Here is a 25,489-nt window from a genome sequence, read left to right as displayed (position 1 = left end):
ATTATTATGACTGTGTTTCGAAAGTCTACATGTTCCAGTGACCACTGATGAAAGCTAATAATTGCACTGTGGTGGTCCTCTGGGTATTGACCATTGAGGAAGAGGGTGAAAGAAGAATGATAAAGTATAGACAGAAACAAAACAGGTGCTAAAATCTGTTATTATAGACCTATAAGATGCTGCTATATGCTTAGTAGAGATTTTAAAAGATCAAAATGCACCTAGAAAGGAGTTGGTCGCGGCGTTGTTCTTGTCTGGTGTATAGAGTTTAAGAGTTTGTATAAGGTGGGAAATTTAAATGAAAATAATTAAAGAATTCAACAAAGTCCAACAATATCAGTAGTACTGCTTTATAAAAGTGTGACATTAAACTGGTTCAAACATATTTATCCTTTAGTAATGAATTGAGAGAGGTACTAACCTGAGAATCTGCAGTTCACAATGTGAACTCTTCAGTCCAGCAGAGAGCAGCTCCAATCCTGAATCCTGAAGGTTGTTGTTACTGAGGTCCAGCTCTTTCAGGCAGGAACTTTCCAGGCTTACAACTGATGCCAGATTTTCACATGCCTTTACCCCAAGATTACACATAGCTAGCCTGGAGAGTGAGGGTAAACAAAGATTACAGTAAAGTCAAAGTGGACTTTACTGTGGTGTTCCATGAAGTGGACTTTAAGGAAGTTAGGTTGGAAGTCTTTAACCCACTTCCACAGCTAGAAATAGAGAGAATGATCTCCTCTTCAAACAGCACAACCTGCATACTTGATGCAGTTCCCACAAAATTACTAAAACAGGTACTACCAGATATAATTAAACCTCTGTTAATGATAGTAAACTCATCGCTAACCCTGGGGCGTGTACCCAAAGCCTTTAAAACAGTTGTAATTAAACCTCTGATCAAGAAACCAAATCTTGATCCTAGTGTACTGTCTAACTATAGACCTATTTCAAACTTACCGTTTATTTCTAAGATTTTAGGAAAAGCTGTGGCCCAACAACTTTGCTCTTACCTGCAAAGAAACCAGATCTATGAAAAATTTCAATCTGGATTTAGGCCTTATCATAGCACCGAGACAGCTTTAGTTAGAATAACGATCTGCTTATAGCCGCCGACCAAGGCTATGTTTCCCTACTGGTACTTCTCGATCTGAGTGCAGCCTTTGATACAATAGATCATAATATCCTTCCAGAAAGATTAGAGAACATGGTCGATGTGACTGGAACTGCTTTATCATGGTATAAATCATACTTAACCGATCGTTATCAGTTTGTGAGGATAAATGATGAATCATGGATGTCGCACAACTTCCTCCTATTAAATAGTGATAAACAGAAGTTCTCCTATTAGGCCCCAAAGCTGCTAGAAATAAATGATCAGACTTAATGCTAAATCTGGCCAACTTCTCAGTCACCCCTGGTTCAGCAGCTAAAAACCTTGGAGTTATTATAGATTCAGATCTAGCATTCAATAAACACATATCTAATGTTACTAAAACAGCTTTTCTACACCTCCGTAATATTGGCAAGCTAAGAAACACCCTATCACTGCATGACGCAGAAAAATTAGTACATGCCTTCATTACCTCAAGGCTAGATTATTGTAATGCGCTACTGTCTGGGTGTTCTGGCAGTAACTTAAATATACTTCAGATAGCTCAAAATGCTGCAGGCAGGGTCCTTACTAAAATTAGAAAATTTGAGCATATTAGTCCAGTCCTATCAGCACTGCACTAGCTTCCAGTCAAATTCCGCATAGACTATAACATTCTCCTGTTAACATATAAAGCCCTACACGGGCTCGCTCCTGAGTATTTACGAGACCTCATCTCCTGTTATGAACCACCACGATTACTTAGATCTCAGAGTGCTGGTTTCTTAGTAGTTCCTAAAACTCAGAGGAGCTCTGCAGGAGGAAGTGCTTTCTCTTATAAAGCGCCTCAACTCTGGAATAATCTCCCCGAATATGTTCGGGACTCGGACACAGTCTCAATCTTTTAGTCTAGACTGAAAACTTACTTGTTTAGTTTAGCTTTTGGTAATTAATGTTATTCCCTTTAGATAAGGCTGCAGATCCAGGGGTTCATGGACAGAGGGTATTGTGGTAAACTGAGATGCTGGTGCTGTTGTTCTCCCACTGCACACGGTCACTCAGGTTTGTGGACGGTGGAGTGCGTGGATGCCAGTGTTTCAGGGTGCCTCCATGTCTATGTTACCTTCTGGCTCTCTGCCTTTAGTTAGGCTGTTTTATTTAGATCTGCCGGAGTCATTAGCCACACTCTGATAATGTTTTATATTTTCTGTTTTACATAAATGCAGTAAAACTAATTCCATCTCTCTGCCTTCCTCCGAGTTACTGACTGCCCACCTGTCTGACCCCCGATACCGATGGATGTTGGACCCTCAGGCTCTCATGTCCCCTGTCTGGCCAGACTGGAAGTTTGGCCAGAAGTCAGCTCTTCTCCATCCACCACCCACCACAGATCAGCTGCTCATCATCCATCTTACTCTATAAGCCATTAGTGGTGCTGCTATACTCCTGAATATATAAAACCTATATGGATGTATGAAAGACTTTTTAAAATTAATTTAAAAGCCATTTGACCAGTGGTAGGATGGTCCCCCCTTAAATGTGAGTCTTGGTCCTCCCAAGGTTTCTTCTTCCTCCTGCAGCTCTGAGGGAGTTTTTCCTTGCCTCCGCGCTCACTGGGGGTTCTGTATTCTGTATTTTCTATGTTTAATCTTTTGCCTGACTCTTTGTCCTGTGATCACATTTCTGTAAAGCTGCTTTGTGCCAACACCAGTTGTAAAAAGCGCTATACAAATCAATTTGATTTGATTTGACTTTTAGTGGAGTATATCTTTCAGAGCATAAAGTGTCCTGGTGAGATCACTGTCAGCTAGTATGCAAGCGTAGTCTGTAGCCATTTAACACAATTCCTCTTATTTAGTACTTATTGTTACTTCATGGTCATGAGAAAGAACCACTTACAGAAATTAACAAATTAAATTTGGTTCTGTGTTTTTTTTTCAAGATAGACTCAGGGTAATAAACATACCATATAGGAAGAATTTGAACCAGTACACTCACTACTCGTTTAATTCAGTAATGAATTACAGTTGGGACTGACCTAAGTGTACCCAGTATACAGTGGGAACTCTGTAGTCCATCAAAGAGCAGCTCCACTCCTGAATCCTGCAGATCATTGTTACTGAGGTCCAGCTCTTTTAGGGTGAAGCTTTCTGACTTCATAGTACAGCAGATAGTTTCACATTGTTTCATGGTGAGATCACAGCCAGCTAGTCTGCACAAAAAGAGTAAACAGAGTACAGAGTTCAGGGAAAACAATGACGATCTAATGTGATTTAGGGGAGAAAATGCACTACAAATAATTTTCTTAAAATGTTTTCATGCGTTCTGCAACAGATCATGAGATATATGGATCTAGCATCAATTTCCCATGCCAGTGATGGGAGTACACTGTGACTAACATACAGTGGCTTCCAAAGTATTCATAACTCTTGAACCTTTTCACATTATGTTACCTAACAACAAACTTTCATTGAGATTTTAAGTGATAGACCAATACAAAGTAGCACATATTTGTAAAAAGCAAAAAACAATACATATGGTTTAAAAAAATTGTATTAAATAAAAATATCACAGTGAATGCAGCTTGGCCATCCACAGTCTTTCTTTGTCTTTTTACAAAGCAGCTTGGCCATCCACAGTCTTTCTTGGTCTTTTTTGTTTTTCTTTGTTTTAATACGAGTGAGTTTTTCCTTACTCATTAACCAGGGTCAAGTTATATTTATCATAGAAATTGCAGTGTTGACCATTAAGCAATGAATTGAGCCTGAGAATATGCAGTTTACAGTGAGAACTCTTCAGTCCAGCAGAGAGCAGCTCACTTCCTGAATCCTGCAGGTCATTGTAACTGAGGTCCATCTATTTTAGGGTGGAGCTTCCGATGTTTAAAACTGATCCTAGATTTTTAAGATTTCTACCTAGTCTGCAGAGTGGCAACAAATGTCACAAAAAGGAGGGATATTAAGTACAATAGTGAATTACAGGTGTATATATACAGCTGACTCAGGAGCACAGTCCTCATCTCCTTCTATAGATGTGTGGTGGAGAGCGTTGTGTGCTCCAGCATCTATGTGTGGCATGGAAGCTGCTCTGCTGCAGACAGGAAAGCTCTGCAGAGGGTGGTGAAGCTGCACAGAAGATTGCTGGACATGCACGGACATCTACAGGTGCTGGTCAACGAATTAGAATAATTTGAAATCATGAAATTCTTTGAATGCATTTTTTGTGCAGAAAGCAAATCAGGTGTTCACTGCACCTGTCCTACTCGTTAGACTAATCACAGAACTCGTTACCTGAAAAAAAATGCCATTTAGGCCATTTAACTGTGACACTGTTGTTTTATTGAATTAGAATAATGGAGAAACCGTTTCATTGAATTAGAATAATTTTTATTATAATTACAATCATCACTTTCTCAGTATTTTGTGGCTGCCCCCTTGGCTTGTATGACTGCCTGAAGTCTCCGCGGCATCGATTTGACCAGCTTGTCGCAAGTTTCCGCACTCACAGCTTCCCAGGCAGTGGCGATGTTCTGCTTCAGTTGGTCCAGCGTAGTAGGCTTTCTGTCGCGAATTTCCCGCTTGACGATGGCCCAAAGGTTTTCAATGACATTGAGGTCAGGCGAGTTGGCCGGCCATGCCAAAACTTCAAGCTGTTTTTTAGTGAACCAATCTTTGGTCGACTTTGCCGCATGAGCCGGTGCAAGATCCTGTTGAAATATGAAGTCTTCTTCGCCGAACTGTTCCTCAACAGTCGGAATCAGGAACGTTTCCAGAACATCTTGATATACGGCAGCATTGACAGTCTTCTTGAGGAAGCAGAGTTTCCCTACACCTCGAGCGGACATGCATTTGACGGATCTTTTCACGCACTCGTGGTTGTAGGTTTCGCCACCACGACGCCAGACACGAGGACCTTGGTCACCGAAGGAGATGCAGAAGCGTCACTGAAGACCACTTTCTGCCAGTCTTCAGCAGTCCACTCGCCGTGTTCTTTGGCCCACTTCAGCCGTTTCTCCATTTGTTTCTTGTTCAGCATTGGTTTTACTGCTGGAACGCGAGATTTGAAGCCGAGTTCGCGCAGACGACGGTAAGTGGTTGATCTGGAGACGTCAGCGCCGGTCTGCTTGTTCCACAAGTCGGTGAGCTCGGAAGTGGACTTGAACCGGTTGCTGACTGCGATCTTTCTCAGCTGCTTGTTGTCGCGAGCAGAAGTTTTTCGGACGCCGGAACAGTTGGTGCGCTTGCTGCAGTTTTTCTTGAGAGCTTTGCAGACGGAAGACTGGCTGATGCCGAGCTGCTCAGCAATTTTAGTTTGGGTCAAGCCTTGTTGGCGAAGGGCTTGAATTTGAGCCACTATTCCGGTTGAGAGGTCGCGCTGCTTACCCATGATTGATTTTACAACTTAGAAATTCTACTCAACCCTGACTTTATACTGCACAGTGAACACTCTTCACAGAAAACAAAAATTTGAGCATTTATTCTAATTCAATGAAACGGTTTCTCCATTATTCTAATTCAATAAAACAACAGTGTCACAGTTAAATGGCCTAAATGGGCCTTTTGGAAAGCTCAGCTGAGCAAATTTTTTGCAGGTAACGAGTTCTGTGATTAGTCTAACGAGTAGGACAGGTGCGGTGAACACCTGATTTGCTTTCTGCACAAAAAATGCATTCAAAGAATTTCATGATTGCACTGTTTCAAATTATTCTAATTCGTTGACCAGCACCTGTACATATCCAGATGCAGGAAAAGGGCCACCTGCATCAGGAAGGATCCTACCCACCCAGCACACAGACTTTTTGTCCTGCTCCCCTCACTGTATGCTCTTAATTCACACTATCATGCTGCTATAGCAAACTTGCGCTCTGTACTTCATGTTGCTGCCACCTTTTATTGTGTTCTTATTTTTATTTTATTTTATCTATATTTATCTACTTTATCTACAATTGCTCCTGGGTGTAAACTAGATTGTGAGATCACAATTTCGTTCCTCATGTACCACATGTGATGCGAATGACAATAAAAAGAATTTAAGTTTAAAAGGCATAGCAGTATTACGGTAAATATGAACGTAATGCCGTAATGAAAATAAACCAGTAAACAGTCTATTACTAGTAATATATTACTAGTATTATTTCAGTAACAATTTAACAGTAATACTAACCTGAGTGTCTCCAGATGACAGCGTGAACTCTGTAATCCAGCACAGAGCAAATCAACTCCTGAATCCTGCAGGTCATTGTAACTGAGGTCCAGATTTTTGAGGCAGGAGCTTTCCAGGTTTAAAACTGATTCTAGATTTGCACACGTCTTTTGACCAAGATTACAGCTAACTAGTCTGCAGAGTAAGAATAGAAGCCAAAAATTTAAATGAGAAACTTTTATTGGAGAGATTTTATACAACCACAGTTCCAATGAAATTGAAATGTTATGTAAGACATAAATAAAAACAAATACACTACAAAGACAAGATATTTAATAATACATTTTTTGTTTTCTTGCAAATATTCACTCATTTTAAGTTTCATGTAACATGTTCCAAAGAAGTTAGGACAGGGCCATGTTTATCACTGTGTTACATTAGAAACACTCAATTAGCAATTGTGAACTGAGAACACTAATTGTTAAAGCTTTGTAGCTGGAATTCTTTGCCATTCTTGCTTGTGCCACACATTTTCAATGGGAGGCAGGACAGTCTAGTATCCATACTCTTTTACTGTGAAGGCATGCTTTTTTTAACGTGCAGAATGTGGCTCGGCATCGTCTTGCTGAAATAAGGACATTCCTGAAAAAGATGTCCCTTGAATGGCAGCATATGTTGCTCCAAAACACGTATGTAGCTTTCAGCATCAATGTTGCCTTCACAGGTTCTCCATGCTATGGGTAGTAACACACCTCCATACCATCAGAGATACTCCCTTTTTAACTTTGCACTGAGAACAATATGGGTTCTGTTTATACTGGTACTGTCATTCCCTCTCCACACTTACTCTTACATTGCACTATTGTCTTAGATATTTTTTTCCCTCACGTATGTCTATATCTGTAACCTTGTTGTATTGTACATTTGAGCCCATAAATTTTAAATTTAGTGTCTAATTCTCAATCATTCTTGTATAATTTATCATTTTATTTAATTGTACTTTAGTCAACTATTGCTTGTTTTGTTTGCCGTAACTTTGGATAGAAGAATCCTCTAAATGTCCTGGACGTATGCAATATTCACAATAAAACTACTTGAACTTGAACTATCTGGACAGTTCTTTTCTCTTTTGCTTGGAGGACACACCATAATTTCCAAACATAATTAGAAATTTGGTTTTGTCAGACCACAGGACACTTTTTCTCTTTGCATCAGATAAGTTCAGGCCCAGAGAAGTCGGCAGCATTTCTGGGTGTTGTCGATATTTGGCTTTCACTTTGCATGGCACAGTTTAAAGTTGCACTTGTAGATTGAGTGATGAACTGTGTTCACTGACAATAGTTTTCTGAAGTGTCCTAAACCCATGTGGTAATATCCATTACAAAGTGATGTTAATTTTTAATACAAGGCTGCCTGAGACATCAAATGTCCTCAAACACCTGTTTGGAACATCCAACAGGTAAACAGGTGAGTGTCATGATTGGGTAAAAAGAAGCATCCGTGAAAGACTCAGTCATTCACGAGCAAGGATGGGGGAAGGTTCAGAACTTTGTGAACAACTGCATTAGCAAATAGTCCAATAGTAGAGGAACAATTTTTATCTATGTGCAGCTGCAATGAATTTATCATCTACAGTCCACAATATCATCCAAAGATTGAGAGAATCTGGAGAAATCTGTGCATTTAAGAGGCAGAAAACAACACTCTATGCCAGCATTCCTCATTTTTTCAGGCTTTTGTTTCCCCTGTCCTAACTTCTTTGGAATGTGTTGCGGCATCAAAAAATAATTTTTCAGATTATCAAACAAAATTTTATATCAGACAAATATTACCTGAGTAAATATACAAATCACTTTTTACATGACGATTTCATATAAAAATAACTATCCAAACCAGTCTGGCCCTATGTGAAAAAGTGTTTGCCCCCCCGCCCCATAATTAACTGTAATTAATCATACTTTTTGGAAACTAACCACAACCAGGTCTTATTACCGCCAGACCTGTAGAATCAAGAAATCACTTAAATAGAACCTTTCTGACAACATGAAGCTGCTAAACGATCGCAAAAATCAACACATAATGCCCCAATCTGAAGAAACTCAAAAACAGATGAGAAAACAAAGTCACTGATCATCTATCAGTCTGGAACAGGTTACAAACTCATTTCTAAAGCTTTGGGACTCCAAGGAACCACAGTAAGAGATATTATTCACAAATGGAGAAAACATGGAGCACTGGTGAACCTTCCCAGGAGAAACCAACCGACCAAAATTATTCCAAAAGGGCATGGACAACTCATCCAGGAGGTCACAAAATAACCCAGAACAACATTTAATGAACTGCAGGTCATCAGTTAAGGTCAGTGTTAACTCAATAATAAGAAAGAGACTGTTCAAAAATGGTCTCCATAGGAGAATTACAAGCCAAAAAATATTAAGGTCAGTGTTAATGATTCAATAATAAGAAAGAGACTGTTCAAAAAATGGTCTCCATAGGAGAATTACAAGGCACAAAAAAATTACAAGGCATCTCACATTTACCAACAAGCATCTTGATGATCCCCACAACTTTGGGTAAATATTCTTTGTACTGATGTGCCAAAAGTGGAGCTTTTTGGAAGGTGTGTGTCCCATTATATCTGTTGTAAAACTATCACATAATTTTAGAAAAAGAACATCATACTGAAAGTAAAACATGATGGTGGTGGTAGTGTGATAATCTGGGGCTGCTTTGCTGCTTCAGGGTTTGGATAATGTGCTGTAACCAAGAACCAGGAATTCTTCTGTTTACCAGACAATCCTGAATGTTTATGAATCTGTTTATGACCTCAAGCTCAGGTGTACTTGGGTTCTGCAGCAGGACAATGATCCAAAGCACACAAACAAGTTCACCGCTGAATGGCTTAAAAAAAAAAATAAAGGTTTTGGAATGGCCTAGTCGAAGTCAGAATGAGATGCTGTGGATGATCTTAAACATGGCGTTTATGCTGGAAAACCCCCAAAATATGTCTGAAGTAAAACAATTCTGTAAAGAAGAGTGAAACAAAATTCCTCCACAGAGATGTGAAACACTGACTGCCAGTTATCAGTAAAGCTTGATTGCAGTTATTGCCGCTAAGGGTGACAAAACCAAGTTATTAGTTTTAGGGGGCAGACACTTTTTTCATACAGGGCTAGATTGGTTTGAATTGTTTTTTTTTTCCTTTAATACATAAAATTATCATTTAAAAAGTTCTTTTTGTATTTACTCAGATTATATTTGTCTGATATTAAAGTTTGTTTGACATTCAGAAAAACATCAGTATCACAAAAAAGAAAAAAACAAAAGAAATATGTAGGGGGGCAAATACTTTTTCACAGCACTGTATATACACAAACAGATATCGTGCTAATTTTTCACATTACAGTAAATTGAGTTATTTTTAAGAGCAAGATTGAAAGTAATATTAATAATTAATAATAAATCATCCTTTCGTGTTAAACTGTTTTTTGAACGGGTGAACCATTTTTTACTAGTTTACCATTCAGCAATATATAATGGGAGGTACTGACCTGAGTGTCTCCAGTTTACAGTGTGAGCTTTTCAGTCCAGCAGAGAGCAGCTCCACTCCTGAATCCTGCAGGTTATTGTTACTGAGGTCCAGCTCTTTTAGGGTGGAGCTTTCAGATTTCAGAGCACAGCAGATAGTTTCACAGTGTTTCATGGTGAGATCACAGCCAGCAAGTCTAAACAAGAAGAGTAAGCACAGTTTAGTTAAAACTGTGTCCAAGTTGCTGGTAAATGGTCTAAGATTTATTGAAAAAAATATCCAAGAGTAATTTTTTTTATTATTTTATTACTGTCATGTGAGAAACACATGAGCATAATCATGAAACAGATAAAATTGTTGTTGCCTGTCTGTAAAAAAAACACAATGGTAATTAAATACCCTGAAACTGCCATCATAAATGAAGGTTTACTGAAAATCAATTTATGACAACCAAACATTGCTTTTGAATTGTGATTCAACAGCATCATTTAAAAAAAGCAATTAAGTAAATGTAATATTTTGTTGCACAACCTATTGGGACAAGCAAGTGATTTCTGTATCTCTCAGTAAGGTTTCTCCAATGGCCACACATATATTGGAGGTCTCCCTAACTGTTCCAGCTGTCTCTGGTTTGAAGGCAACCATCTCCAGACTTCATGGTTCAGCTTCTTCTAAAGATGTTCAGTAGAAATCAGATCAGCATTCAACGTATGCTCATGAATTCAGAACAGCCTTGTTCTCAGCAAGTTGATCATTGTCATTTTTTTTTTTAGAAAATCAGCATTGGCTGATATCTGTGTGCACAAATCTGATATTTTATTAATGCCTTCAGGCAGTGTGGGGCAGCCCCTGTATGTTTTGCAGCTGTGGAGCAATGTTAGAGCTCCCACTATTCCACCATTTCACCGACATACAGAAGTGGAAAATGGGCTGCAGTAAAAGACAGAAAAAACAACAAAACTTCAGTCCACTAAAGTCAACCTGGAGTGCTGGAGTGAATCATTTCATTGAGCAAACCAGTAAAAACCAACAAAGGTGGCCAGGGGCGTCGCCTGGCCTGGGCTTCCGGGTCTTTAGCCCCGAGTAATTTTCCAGTAGCCCCGAATCGTTCTGCTCAGCTCAGCTGTACTATTACTAAGGAGACACGCCACTGGCAGCTGTATGAATGGGAAATCTTTTAAGGCCAATCAACAAGCCGATTCAGGGATAAAGTTTCGCCTTTCAGGACGAACAGCCAATCAGCATGCTGGTTTTGCAGAGGATATTTCAGGGTTTTGTGAGTTCAGGCAGCAGGGTCCAGCTGAAGCTGATGTTAAACACATATGGATTTACATATGGAACGGTAACGGTGTCTAACCATGTAAACTGTGATGACAATGTTTTTGATAGCTGGTCAAAAAGACACAAATCAAAACACAGAGATCAAACCCACTGTGTGATTAATAAAAAAAACAGCTTTTGAGTCAGTTAGCTTAACTCGAATTAGCCAGATAGGTAGTCAAGGTTTGAGAAAATTTATATAAATGTAATGTTCAACCTGCCCTGATGTACCTGATCAGCCAACTATTTCATTTTTAAATTGTGTTTATTAATTTCGGATTGCAGGGCTTACTGTAAGCTCTAATGAAAGAAATTAAATTTGATCTAACTAGTTAACTAGAAGCTGGATGTCGTGGATAGCCAGAATTTAGTACAATACTTTATGTTGGTAGTTTAAAGCAGTTACTTAACCCTGGTCTCTGCCCTAAAATTTTTCCACCAGATCCAACTGATCAGCTAATAAACAATCTTTTTTATTGAGTTTACCTGTTAAAATCCCTTAGCCCCCTATGGACCATAAATCAATCATCCAGCAGTGTATTAGACACATCATACCACCACTTACTTCATTAAGTGCCTTTAAAGCAGAGAAAGCTCTAGAATATGCAGAACAGTAGGAATAAGCAGGAACAGGGTTTAGAAACCTGACTTCTGTTCATTTGTAGTTCACAGTAAGACTGCAGTAAGCCCACATGTCCTGAGTAAATAAAGGGATTCCAGGCAAATCCAAATGATTTTTTAATGTAATTGTATGTTTTGAGCAACTATACAGCAACTTATTCAATAGTGTGACAATGTTTAAGAAAGCTGGGAAAAGTATAAAAAGAAAGAATGTTGCAAAAGTAGTTAATTTTAAGGAAAGGAGTGAATGTTGCAACATAAAATTATTTTAATAGTTCAGGGTTAGAGTTAAGGTTTGTGTATTGTGGTTAGTGCTGGGCGATAAAACGATATCAATGTTTATCGCAATATATATTTTCCTCGATGACTATGATAATCCGGGGCGATAGGATTTGAAAAACTTTATTTTCTATTTTCTGTTTAAGTAGCGCCACAAACAGGCACAGCACGCGATCAGGCAGCACGCTGAACTGCCTGCTCAGCCAAGTACTACTCGCCACACGCCCCCTCCCCCCATTCCCCCTACCCCCCAGCCCCTCACTCTGAACCTCACACAGCTGATCCACACAGCTGCTCCTTCTCTCCCATTTACATCAAACATCATTTATACGATAAGTTCAGCTGCGCTACCATGGAAAACTCAACTCTAAATATGTGGCATGCATCTCGTCCCCAAGATATTTAAACAGGTACGCTTGTTCAGATTTCTGAAGGCAGGTAACGCTGCTCTGTTAGCTCGTTTGCTAGGTTAGGTTAGCTTGTCTGAAAGTCTCTGGTTTAGAGTTTAAGGCGTAAAAGGGATCTGTGCAGTCTGTTATCATTAGCTAAGGTGTTTCAGTTATATTAGACACAAACATCCCTCTTTCTCGAGCAGCGAGACAATTCATACAGCCTTCACTGCTTTTTACATTCTAATACACTAATGGGTAACGGAGCTAAACATTGCTGTTACTGAACTGGATGAGTTTTAAATAAACTTGCTAAGTAATGTAAGTCTAGTCTACTGAAAGCCAGTAATGTTAGTACTGCAACAGAAGTGTATCTTTTCAGAAACTTGACTTTATTCGTCCCACCTTCATTACAGGTTACTTGGTAGGTCACTCATCACAGGTCACTCTGATAGACTAAAATGTAACTAAAACTATTATAAATTTTAGTAAAAAGACTGAGACTAAAACTAAATCAAAATGACCTGTCAAAATGAACACTGTGATATACTCTTGTATTTTGCTTTATGTAGTTGCCTGCATTCAGGGAGGGGAAAAATCATTTGATTAAATATAATTTTATTAAAAATCCAAGTGCTATTGCAATTTAATTTAAACAGACAAATAATGTAAAGGGTCTGATTTTTTTTTTTAGAGTTTATATATTTGTCCCCTTGTATTTGTTTCAAGGGCCATACAAGTGGAGGGGGGGGGGGGGGGTTCTGGACCTGTGTGGATGTATAATGACTTTTTAAAATGAAGCTGTCTGAGTACCTTGTACCCACCTGGAAAGATGTGGACATCCTAGTGTCTGTCCACGAGGCTCTGAGCCTGCTAGTGATTTTGGCCATAACTCCCTTATACTGTCACTTATGAGTAAAAAGAAACCTTTAAGTGTAACAGAAAGTCACCCAGCCTTAATTATGGTGTGATTTATTATTTAAAAGTGGTAGAAAAGATGGTTGAGCTGGAGAGAGGAAATGTGGACAGGACTAAAATGAACTGAACTGATCAGGACTGGACTGACCTAAAGAAAGAACAGGTTAGGAGAAGCAAGAATATGCAAAAACATACAGGATATATGAGTTATTCTATGAGTACTAATTGTGTATGCCCCTTAGGACTAATAATTATTAATATTTCTTTTAATGATTAGTTTCAGTTTACGCTATTACATTGTTACATGAAACTTTATTCTTTGCATGGCAGAGTATAAAGTTGCACTTGTAGATTGAGTGATGAACTGTGTTCACTGACAATGGTTGAAGTGTCCTAAACCCATGTGGTAATATACATTACAAAATGATGTTAATTTTTAATACAAGGCTGCCTGAGACATCAAATGTTCTCAAAAAACATCCAACATCCATCCAGGAACATCCAACAGGTAAACAGGTTAATTAGAAACAGGTAAGTGTCCTGACTGGGTAAAAAGAAGCATCCGAGGGAATCAGTCATTCACGAGCAAGGATGGGGAAAGTTTCAGAACTTTGTGAACAACTGCATAAGCAAATAGTCCAATAGTAGAGGAACAATGTTAATCTATGTGCAGCTGCAATGAATTTAGGGATTTTATCATCTACAGTCCACAATATCATCCAAAGATTGAGAGAATCGGGAGAAATCTCTGCAAGTAAGAGGCAGAAAACAACACTCTTTTTTTTCCCCTGTCCTAACTTCTTTGGAATGTGTTGCAGCAAAATAAAAAAAAGTTATATATATATATATATATATATATATATATATATATATATATATATATATATATATATATATATATATATATAGAGAGAGAGAGAGAGAGAGAGAGCAAGATTGAAATAACTAATGTTAATAATTAATAATAAGTCATCCTTTTGTATTAAAACTGTTTTTTTTGAACTGGTAAATAATTTATTACTAGTTTACCATTCAGCAATATATAATGGGAGGTACTGACCTGAGTGTCTCCAGTTTACAGTGTGAGCTTCTCAGTCCAGCAGAGAGCAGCTCCACTCCTGAATCCTGCAGGTTATTGTTACTGAGGTACAGCTCTTTTAGCGTGGAGCTTTCTGATTTCAGAGCACAGCAGATAGTTTCACAGTGTTTCATGGTGAGATCACAGCCAGCAAGTCTAAACAAGAAGAGTAAGCAGAGTTTAGTTAAAACTATGTCCAAGTTGCTGGTAAATGGTCTAAGATTTATTGAAAAAATTATCCAAGAGTCATTTTTTTATTATTGTCATGTGAGAAACACATGAGCATAATCATGAAACAGATACAATTGTTGTTGCCTGTCTGTAAATAAAAACACAATGGTAATTAAATAACCTGAAAATGCCAAAAAAAGTAATTAAGTAAATGTAATATTTTGTTGCACAACCTATTGGGACAAGCAATTGATTTCTGTATCTCTCAGTAAGGTTTCTGCAATGGCCACACATATATTGGAGGTCTCCCCAACTGTTCCAGCTGTCTCTGGTTTGAAGGGAGCCATCTCCAGACTGCATGTTTCAGCTTCTTCTAAAGATGTTCAGTAGAAATCAGATCAGGGCTCAAAGTATGCTCATGAATTCAGAACAGCCTTGTTCTCAGCAAGTTGATTATTATCTTTTTATTTTTAGAAAATCAGCAATGGCTGATATCTGTGTGCACAAATCTGATATTTTATTAATGTCTTCAGGCACTGTGGGCGGGCAGCCCCTGTATGTTTTGCAGCTGTGGAGCAATTTTAAAGCTCCACCTATTCCACCATTTCACCGACATACAGAAGTGGAAAATGGGCTGCAGTAAAAGACAGAAAAAACAGCAAAACTTCAGTCCACTGAAGTCAACCTGGAGTGGTGGAGTGAATAATTTCATTGAGCAAACCAGTAAAAAGCAACAAAGTAGGCCAGGGGCGTCACCTTTCAGGACAAACAGCCAATCAGCATGCTGGTTTTGCAGAGGATATTTCAGAGTTTTGTGAGTTCAGGTAGCAGGGTCCAGCTGCAGCTGATGTTAAAACACATGGATTTACAGGGATTTTTCTAAAAGAAAGATAATGGTATCTAAACATGTAAACTGTGATGACAATGTTTCTGATAGCTGGTTAAAAAGACACAAATCAAAACACAGAGATCAAACCCACTGTGTGATTAATAAAAAAACAGCTTGTGAGTCAGTTAGCTTAACTCAAATTAGTCAGATCTCCTCGAGAGATTTGAGAAAAAAATATATATAAATGTAATGTTCAACCTGCCCTGATGTACCTGATCAGCCAACTAATTTATTTTTAAATTGTGTTTATTGATTTCGGATTGCAGGGCGTACTGTAAGCTCTAATCAAAGAAAATTAATTTTATCTAACTAGTTAACTAGAAGCTGGATGTCGTGAATAGCCAGAATTTAGTAAAAAAATGTATGCTGGTATTTAAAGTAGTTTCTTAGGTCTCTGCCCTAAAATTTTATGTTTTCCACCGGACCCAACTGATCAGCTAATAAACAATCCTTTATTGAGTTTACCTGTTAAAACCCCTTAGCCCCCTATGGACCATAAATCAATCATCCAGCAGTGTATTAGACACATCATACCACCACTTACTTCATTAAGTGCCTTTAAAGCAGAGAAAGCTCTAGAATATGCAGAACAGTAGGAATAAGGAGGAACAGGGTTGAGAAACACTGATCTAACCTGACTTCTGTTTATTTGTAGTTCACAGTAAGACTGCAGTAAGACCACATGTCCTGAGTAAATAAAGGGATTCCAGGCAAATCCAAATGATTTTTCAATGTAATTGTATGTTTTGAGCAACTATACAGCAACTTATTCAATAGTGTGACAATGTTTAAGAAAGCTGGGAAAAGTATAAAAAGAAAGAATGTTGAATACAGTGCCTTGCAAAAGTATTCACCCCTCTTTATATTTTTCACATTTTGTTACCTCACAACCTGGAATTCAAAGGGAATATTTGAGGGCCTGCATCATTTAATTTACAGACCATGCATACAACTTTCAACATTTAACTTTTTTTTTATCGTGAAGCAAACAACAAATAGGACAAAATAACTGAAAACATCAGCGTGCACTTCCACTGGAATTTTTGCCCATTCCTCATGGCAAAACTGCTCCAGCTCCTTCAAGTTAGATGGTTTCCGTTGGTGAACAGCAATCTTCAAGTCTGACCACAGATTCTCAATTGGGTCTGGGCTTTGACTAGGCCATTCCAATATGTTTACATGTTTCCTCTTGAACCACTCAAGTGTTGCTTTAGCAGTATGCTTTGGGTCATTGTCCTGTTGGAAGGTAATCTCCGCCCTAGTCTCAAATCACTGACAGACGTAAACAGGTTTTGCTCAAGAATATCCCTGTATTTAGCACCATCCATCTTCCCCTCGACTCGGACCAGTTTTCCAGTCCCTGCTGCTGAAAAACACCATGTTTCACTGTGGGGATGGTGTTCTTGGGGTGATGAGATGTGTTGGGTTTGCGCCAGACATAGCGTTTTCCTTGGTGGCCAAAAAGTTCAATTTTGGTCTCATCTGACCACAATACCATCCTCCATACAGTTTGGGAGTCTCCCACATGCCTTTTTACAAACTCGAAACGAGCCTTCTAATTTTTGCCTGTAAGTAAAGGTTTTTTTCTGGCCACTCTTCCATAAAGCCCAACTCTAGGGAGTGTATGGCTTATTGTGGTCATGTGAACAGATACTCCAGTCTCTGCTTGGGAACTCTGCAGCTCCTTCAGGGTTACCTTTGGTCTCTGTGCTGCCTCTCTGATTAATGCCCTCCTTGACCGGGCTGAGAGCTTTGGTGGGCGGCCCTCTCTTGGCAGGTTTGTTGTGGTACCATGTTCTTTCCATTTGATGATGATGGATTTGATGGTGCTCCGGGGGATCATCAGAGATTTGGATATTTTTTTATAACCCAACCCTGACTTATACTTCTCTACAACTTTATCCCTGACTTGCTTGGAGAGCTCCTTGGTCTTCATGGTGTTGTTTGGTTAGCTTAATGGTGTTGCAGCCTCTGGGGCCTTTCAGAAAAGGTGTGTATATGCTGACAGATCATGTGACACTTAGATTGCACACAGGTGGCCTTCATTTCACTAAGCATGTGACTTCTGAAGGTAATTGGTTGCACCAGAACTTTTTAGGGGCTTCATAACAAAGGGGTGAATACATATGCACATGCCAATTTTTTCTTTATATACATATATATTTTTTCTCAATACATACAGGTTGTAATGTAGTAAAATAGGGAAATAATCCAAGGGGGTGAATACTTTTGCAAGGCACTGTATATATTTTCCTCAATGACTATGATAAGCCAGGGCGATAGGATTCGCTAAACTTTTCTATTTCCCGTTTAAGTAGCGCCGCAAACAGGCACAGCACGCGATCAGGCAGCACGCTGAACTGCCTGCTCAGCCAAGCACCACTCGCCACACGCACCCTCTCCCCATTCCCCCTACCCCCCAGCCCCTCACTCTGAACCTCACACAGCTGATCCACACAGCGGCTCCTTCTCTCCCATTTACATCAAACATCATTTATACGATAAGTTCAGCTGCGCTACCATGGAAAACTCAACTCTAAATATGTGGCATGCATCTCGTCCCCAAGATATTTAAACAGGTACGCTTGTTCAGATTTCTGAAGGCAGGTAACGCTGCTCTGTTAGCTCGTTTGCTAGGTTAGGTTAGCTTGTCTGATATGTCTCTGGTTTAGAGTTTAAGGCGTAAAAGGGATCTGTGCAGTCTGTTATCATTAGCTAAGGTGTTTCAGTTATATTAGACACAAACATCCCTCTTTCTCGAGCTGCAAGACACAATTCATACAGCCTTCACTGCTTTTTACATTCTAATAAAATAATGGGTAACGCACGTTAGTTAGCCTTTTCCTGTAAATTAACGCTAACTTCAGCACGAGTGATGGGTTAGTAAACACACAGAAAAGAAGCACTTTCCGTCTTTTTTGCTAACCCTCACTGTTTCTGTTAGAAAACCCTGTGTTCAGAATTCTCCTCTGTCTCTGTTTATACAGTGATCACTTTGTGTTTTTAGTTTTTAACAGATAGAGAGTCTGTTGTGCTGGATATTTTACTAAATACAGAAGATTATATAATCTGTGTAGCTGTATTTGAACGGAGCTAAACATTGCTGTTACTGAACTGGATGAGTTTTAAATACACTTGCTAAGTAATGTAAGTCTAGTCTACTGAAAGCCAGTAATGTTAGTACTGCAACAGAAATGTATCATTTCAGAAACTTGACATTATTCGTCCCACCTTCATTACAGGTCACTTGGTAGGTCACTCATCACAGGTCACTCCGATAGACTAAAATGTAACTAAAACTATTATAAATTTTAGTAAAAAGACTGAGACTAAAACTAAATCAAAATGACTTGTCAAAATGAACACTGTGATATACTCTTGTATTTTGCTTTATGTAGTTGCCTGCATTCAGGGAGGGGAATAATCCTTTGATTAAATATAATTTTATTAAAAATCCAAGTGCTATTGCAATTTAATTTAACATATTTATTTAACAGATAAATAATGTAAAGGGTCTGATTTTTTTTTATATATTTGTTTATATATTTGTCCCCTTGTACTTGTTTCATGGGCCATACATGTGGTGGGGGGGTTCCTGACATGTGTGAATGTATAATGACTTTTTAAAATTAATTTAAAAGCTGTCTGAGTACCTTGTACCCACCTGGCAAGATGACATCCTAGTGTCTGTCCACAAGGCTCTGCGTCTGCTAGTAAGCTTGGCCAAAACTCCCTTATTCTGTCACTTACGAGTAAAAAGAAACCTTCAAGTGTAACAGAAAGTCGCCCAGCCCTAATTATGGTGTGATTTATTATTTAAAAGTGGTAGAAAAGATAGTTGAACTTGAGCAAGAATATGCAAAAACATACAGGATATACGAGTTATTCTATGAGTATTAATTGTGTATGCCCCTTAGAACTAATAATTATTATTTTATTATTATTAATGCCTTAACTCATTATTGCTAAAACATTAACAGCCATCATATGCAATTAGATACTCACAGAGCCTTTCTGCAGTTGTTCACAGCTGGAAGAAGTTTCATATAAGCAATTCTTGATGTGCTGTATTTCTTCAGGTCCAGCTCTTCCAGCACCTCCTCTGAGGTCTGCAGCATGTAGGACAGAGCTAAACACTCCAGAGCAGACAGTTCCTTTTTTAAACTTTCATCTGAATTTATGTATTTCTGAATCTCTCTGGGTAAATCCTGGTCATTCATTTCAGTCAGACAGAGGAACAGGTTTACAGATCTGTCAGTATTAAGATCTTCTGTTGAGATTAGGTCTTTGATGTATGCCGCTGTTTTGTTGATGCTCTGTGAGGTTCTCTCTGTGTGGATCAGGAGGCCCTGTAGGATCTTCTGACTGGAATCCAGAGAGATGCCCAGCAGGAAACGGAGGAAAAGATCCAGATGTCCATTCTGACTCTTAGAGGCTTTGCTCACTGCTCCCTTTAAGAGCTCATGCAGTGAGACATTTTTAGGCCATTTTCTGTTATGTCGCTTAAAATCCCTCAGTTCCTTCACGTTCTTGCTCAGGTAGCAGTGAAACACATAGAAAGCAGCCAGGAACTCCTGAAAGCTCAGATGTACAAAGCTGTAGACCTTCCTTTGATAAAGCACACATTCCTCCCTAAAGATCTCAGTACAGATCCCAGAGTACACTGAGGCCTCAGTGACATCAATACCGCACTTTCTCAGGTCCTCTTCATAGAACATCACGTTCCCCTTCATCAGCTGCTTGAAAGCCAGTTCTGACAGTTTCAGAAGCATGGCTCTGTTAGATTTCAGCAATTCCACTGGATCCAAGTTTAGATTCTCTTCATACTTCTCATTCTTCATGTTGGTCTGAGTGATCAGAAAGTGGGAGTACATCTCAGTCAGAGTTTTAGGGATTTCTGTATTACTCTGTTTCATGATTCTCTGAAGCACAGTGGCTGAGATCCAGCAGAAGACGGGAATGTGGCACATAATGTGGAGACTCCTCGCTGTCTTAATGTGGGAGATGATTTTCTGGGCTTGGTCTTGGTCACTGATTCTCTTCCTGAAGTACTCCTCCTTCTGTGGGTCATTAAACCCCTGAATTTCTGTCACACGGTTGATATACTGAGGAGGAATCTGATTGGCTGCTGCTGGTCGGGAGGTAATCCAGATGTGAGCAGAGGGCAGTAACTCTCCTTTGAGAAGGTTTGTCATTAACACACCCACTGATGATGTCGTGGTGATGTCAGACATTTTCTCACACTGTGAAAAATTCAGTGGAATTCTGCTTTCATCCAGACCATCAAAGATGAACACAACTTTGCGTCCATCACAAATCCTAGAGTCCATGTCTTTGAGCTCAGGATGAAAAGTGCAGAGAAGTGTGTAAAGACTGTATTGATAATTTTTAATCAGGTTCAGCTCTCGGAATGGAAGCACAAACATGAAATCTACATCCTGATTGGCTGTTCCCTCTGCCCAGTCCAGAATGAACTTCTGTACAGAGACTGTTTTTCCAATACCAGCGATGCCTTTAGTCAGAACAGTTCTAAGCTCTTTTGGTCCTTTATCTTCTTTTCTTTGGTTTTGTCTGACACTATTATCCATCACAGCTGTATTTTTCACTCCTTCCATTTTTTCTTCAGGATCTTCTACAGGTCTAAAGATGTCTAAGCAGTTGATTGGAGTTTCCTGTAAGTATTTGTTTGAAGTCTTCTCCATCTTTATAATCTCATGTTCTTCATTCACCCCTTCACTCTCTCCCTCTATGATGTAGAGCTGTGTGTAAATCCTGTTCAGGAGGGTTCTGTTCTCTTGTGTTTTGATTCCCTCAAACAAACTCTCGTACCTGTTCTTCATACAGGTTTTGTGTTTCTGTATGACACTGTGAATGTCAACATCCTCTAGTTGGATGAAATCTAGCTTTATAGACTCCTCTGTGTGTGGATGTAGAGCAGGACATGTTTTAGATCCCTTTCTGCAGAATGGACAGGTGAAATCTCCAGTCCAACCAATTTCATCCCAGTATCTGTTGATGCACAGTCTGCAGAAACTGTGTCCACAGGTGATCGAGACTGGATCTGTAAGAAGCTGCTCACACAGTCCACACCTGGACTGATCCTGCAGTAGATTACTCTTTCCCCTGTGAAGAGAGACAAAGTGGCAGGTCACTTTTAGTGTGGGTTGGTGCTACAGAAAGGATTGTGAAGTCATAATTTAACATGAGACATAATAATGTGCCCGTAAATAATAAGTATTTTACTGACCCAAACATTAATACTGATTGTGTCTAAGTTTTTCTGATTTTGAGAATGCTCCTGCATCCCTCGCATATAATAAAATAACAAACTCATTCAGAAGAAATATCTAAAAAGACAATGATGACTGGAAGGATGATCAGAATTTATGCATGATCGCATAATCATAACTTCAAATTAATTCAACCTCTAACTAGAGCCTGATCATATAAAAATTTCAAAAAGCAAATCTTAAATATGGTTTAAGTTTTGTAGCTGTGATTTAAGAACTGAAACTATTTTCATATATTTTTTAAATTTGTATTAACTGGTCAACTTCAACTTGTTTGTTAAAAACATCCAATCCTGCATTTCACATTCCAAAATGTCGGGATGGGTGTAATTTAGGGTTATTAGTTGTTATTAGTTGCAAAACAAAATGGAATCATGCCCAGTATTTACATTGGTGTCTCTGCGATCAGAAGTTTTATGGATGGACCATTACTCTGTTAGAAATGTGTAGTGTTGTCAGACTAATCAGCATTCAGATTTTTTTGAAGGAATAAAGGAATCGCAACAATACACAGTTGTAAATATTGTACTGTCACAACTTCTTTGCAGGGCTGAAATGTAGGCAAATCATAAAATATATTTTGTTCATATCTTTCACCTCAATTCACAGTTTGATATCAAATGGTGCAGTGAGTTAAATCACTTAAGCTTTATACACTGTGAAGTTTAAAAGTCTAATGGTAATTACACTGTGTGTATAAATTTACCTTTTGAAAGTTTCTCCATTACTGAGGACAGCAGGATTAAAGTTTAAGTTGTGACCCTTTAATTTGTGACCCTTTAATTTGTGACCCTTAATGGACACCCAGCTGGGTTCTGTAGGTTCTGCCCTATTACTGAAGTTTGGAGGATCATACATTGAGTTGTGGCTCTTCATTGACACCCAGCTGGGCTGTAGACATTCTGCTCCATTACTGAAGGTTGGAGGATCATACATTGAGTTGTGGCTCTTCATTGACACCCAGCTGGGTTCTGCTCCATTACTGAAGTTTGGAGGATCATACATTGAGTTATGGCTCTTCATTGACACCCAGCTGGGCTGTAGACATTCTGCTCCATTACTGAAGGTTGGAGGATCATACATTGAGTTGTGGCTCTTCATTGACACCCAGCTGGGCTGTAGACATTCTGCTCCATTACTGAAGGTTGGAGGATCATACATTGAGTTGTGGCTCTTCATTGACACCCAGCTGGGTTCTGCTCCATTACTTAAGTTTGGAGGATCATACATTGAGTTGTGGCTCTTCATTGACACCCAGCTGGGCTGTGGAGGTTCTGCTCTATTACTGAAGTTTGGAGGATCATACATTGAGTTGTGGCTCTTCATTGACACCCAGCTGGGTTCTGTAGGTTCTGCCCTATTACTGAAGTTTGGAGGATCATACATTGAGTTGTGGCTCTTCATTGACACCCAGCTGGGTTCTGCTCCATTACTGAAGTTTGGAGGATCATACATTGAGTTATGGCTCTTCATTGACACCCAGCTGGGCTGTGGAGGTTCTGCTCTATTACTGAAGTTTGGAGGATCATACATTGAGTTGTGGCTCTTCATTGACACCCAGCTGGGCCCTGGAGGTTCTTTTCTGGGTTTGTGCAGTCTAGAGGAAGAAATAAACGTTCAAACATTTTGTTAAAACAAAAGAAAATACTGTATTTAACAGTATCAACATGTTCATTCAATGTTTTTTTGATTTCCTTAATTTATTTTCTACATTGTAGATTAATATTAAAGACATGAAAACAATTAAATGACACATAGAAATGTTTTAAACAGTAAAAAAAATTGTCCTCCACAATCCCCTGATCTAAACCTGATCAGCTGGTGATTTGGGATGAGCTGGAGCTTCAAAGTGAGGAAGGAAAGAAGCAACTATTGTTCAGCACCTCCAGGAACCTCTCAACATGCTAAGAAAACTTTTCCAGGTGACTCTACCTAATGACAGGGTTCATACACCTTTAACAAGGTAAAAGTCAAGCACTTTTCAAGCAATTTCAATGCCCATTTTCAAGTTTTTCAGCACTGGTGATATCTCAAAACAGCCATTCAGCGATAATCAATATATTGCAAAACTACTCTCCACACTTCACAGCGACTATGCTACTGAGAAAAAAATACTTCTAAGTAAATAGCAGGAATTATGGATTTATTGGTGTCAGTTTCACACAATTTAAAAAACAATGTTCTTCACCACATGTTTACCCTATTCATTTGATTGAGAAGTTACTGTAGTATGTCAAATTTTGGGGTGAGTTGAGAGCACTTATACATACATATACTCAAAATTATTGATTTGCTTTTTGTCACACTGCAAGAGATGGTATTATGTTTATGTAAACCAGAGTTGTGTTTGGTAAAAGCAGAAGGAGAAAAAATTAAAGCAAAATAAGTTTTATGATAAAATGTATCACCTATCTGTAGACTGACGCCGGGCAAACAGCCCCGGAGATCGGCTCATTTCCAGACGCTGGCTGACGCTGGGCAAACGTCGGCTTGTTGGGGGATGATGACACCACGTTAACAGTTCCCGGGCTTGGTTTAGCCTAATAGTGTATTGTACTTGAAATCCCGGATTATTACTATTATTATTTAACGTTAGATAAATCAAAAGCTTTGCTTTTAGCATAACTCTTCTGCTGTCCGTGTTTAAAAAAACACATAAGTGTTGCATCTGGGGCAAAAAGAGCCGATTTCTTGTAAACCAGCTCTTCATGGATTACGAGAAAGAACTGGAATTTGTTGTCACACATACGTGGAGGCGCAAGCTAACCCTTTTTTATTTTATGCAGTAACAATTTCAAGCATTTTCAAGCACTTTCTCCAAAATTCCAGCACTTTCTAGGCCTGGAATTTCAAGCATTTTCCAGGATTTCAAGCACCCGTATGAACCCTGTCATGAAGACGGTGAGAAAACTATTCCAGGTGACTCTACCTCATGAAAACTAAGAAAACTATTCCAGGTGACTCTACCTCATTGACGACTCTGAGAAAACTATTCCAGGTGACTCTACCTCATGAAAACGCTGGGAAAACTATTCCAGGTGACTCTACCTCATTGACGACTCTGAGAAAACTATTCCAGGTGACTCTACCTCATGAAGACTCTGAGAAAACTATTCCAGGTGACTCTACCTCATGAAGACTTTGATAAAACTATTCCAGGTGACTCTACCTCATGAAGACGCTGAGAAAACTATTCCAGGTGACTCTACCTCATGACGACTCTGAGAAAACTATTCCAGTTGACTCTACCTCATGAAAACGCTGGGAAAACTATTCCAGTTGACTCTACCTCATGAAAACGCTGGGAAAACTATTCCAGGTGACTCTACCTCATGAAGACTTTGATAAAACTATTCCAGGTGACTCTACCTCATGAAAACTAAGAAAACTATTCCAGGTGACTCTACCTCATGAAGACTAACATACATTTACAATGTTAAAAATCATAAAAAGGAGTAAAAGGAAAAACAGTGACAACCACAGCCTATTTTAAATTGGCATCCCTGCACTTTTATCAGTAAATAAGAAAAATAAAGTCCTTCCTCACTCCAGAAATATACACAAGAAGAAGAACATTGCAATAAATATTAGATGTATCTTCTTTTTTCCAGTATAGATCTTAATTCACTGCAGTAATGAAACCTGAGAAAAGGGTTTTTCTACACCTGACACTCTGTTGTAGTGGAGTCAAAATACGGAACTGGTCTTCACTCTTCATGGACATACAGCTGGTTACTGGAGAAACAGACCTCTGGGTTTTCATCCTGCTAACATTA

At 39.0% G+C, this 25,489-nt stretch overlaps 2 protein-coding genes and 1 long non-coding RNA gene across 13 annotated transcripts in view; 1 reads left to right on the top strand and 2 right to left on the bottom strand.

The window, feature by feature from the left end:
* LOC125784801 (uncharacterized) overlaps window positions 1-23,224 on the top strand; it is a 177,119-nt gene extending 153,895 nt beyond the window's left edge. The window contains exons 3-5 of one of the 2 annotated variants that reach the window (XR_007427401.1): window positions 22,535-22,632; window positions 22,702-22,779; window positions 23,152-23,224. This is a non-coding gene — a long non-coding RNA (uncharacterized LOC125784801). Of the gene's footprint in view, window positions 1-22,534; window positions 22,633-22,677; window positions 22,780-23,151 lie in introns of both variants that reach the window. The other variant, XR_007427403.1, reaches the window with a different exon arrangement.
* The window catches only part of LOC125784528 (NACHT, LRR and PYD domains-containing protein 12-like), a 207,534-nt gene that overhangs the window by 24,875 nt on the left and 157,170 nt on the right, over window positions 1-25,489 (bottom strand). For 4 of the 10 annotated variants that reach the window (XM_049468279.1, XM_049468294.1, XM_049468285.1 and 1 more), the window contains 8 exons: window positions 25,379-25,480; window positions 22,420-23,310; window positions 19,429-21,546; window positions 14,346-14,519; window positions 9,781-9,954; window positions 6,251-6,424; window positions 3,126-3,299; window positions 422-595 (listed from right to left, as the gene is read on the bottom strand). In XM_049468279.1, the coding sequence (XP_049324236.1) occupies window positions 422-595; window positions 3,126-3,299; window positions 6,251-6,424; window positions 9,781-9,954; window positions 14,346-14,519; window positions 19,429-21,546; window positions 22,420-23,310; window positions 25,379-25,480 (3,981 nt within the window). The remainder of the gene's footprint in view (window positions 1-421; window positions 596-3,125; window positions 3,300-6,250; window positions 6,425-9,780; window positions 9,955-14,345; window positions 14,520-19,428; window positions 21,547-22,419; window positions 23,311-25,378; window positions 25,481-25,489) is intronic. The other 6 variants (XM_049468291.1, XM_049468292.1, XM_049468289.1 and 3 more) reach the window with 5 other exon arrangements.
* The window catches only part of LOC107197415 (NACHT, LRR and PYD domains-containing protein 12-like), a 122,152-nt gene that overhangs the window by 24,875 nt on the left and 71,788 nt on the right, over window positions 1-25,489 (bottom strand). The gene's annotated exons all lie outside the window — the stretch shown is intronic.

The sequence above is a fragment of the Astyanax mexicanus genome, chromosome 1 (assembly GCF_023375975.1).
Source record: "Astyanax mexicanus isolate ESR-SI-001 chromosome 1, AstMex3_surface, whole genome shotgun sequence".
Lineage (NCBI taxonomy): Eukaryota > Metazoa > Chordata > Actinopteri > Characiformes > Acestrorhamphidae > Astyanax > Astyanax mexicanus.
This window is presented reverse-complemented; position numbering and strand designations above follow the sequence as displayed.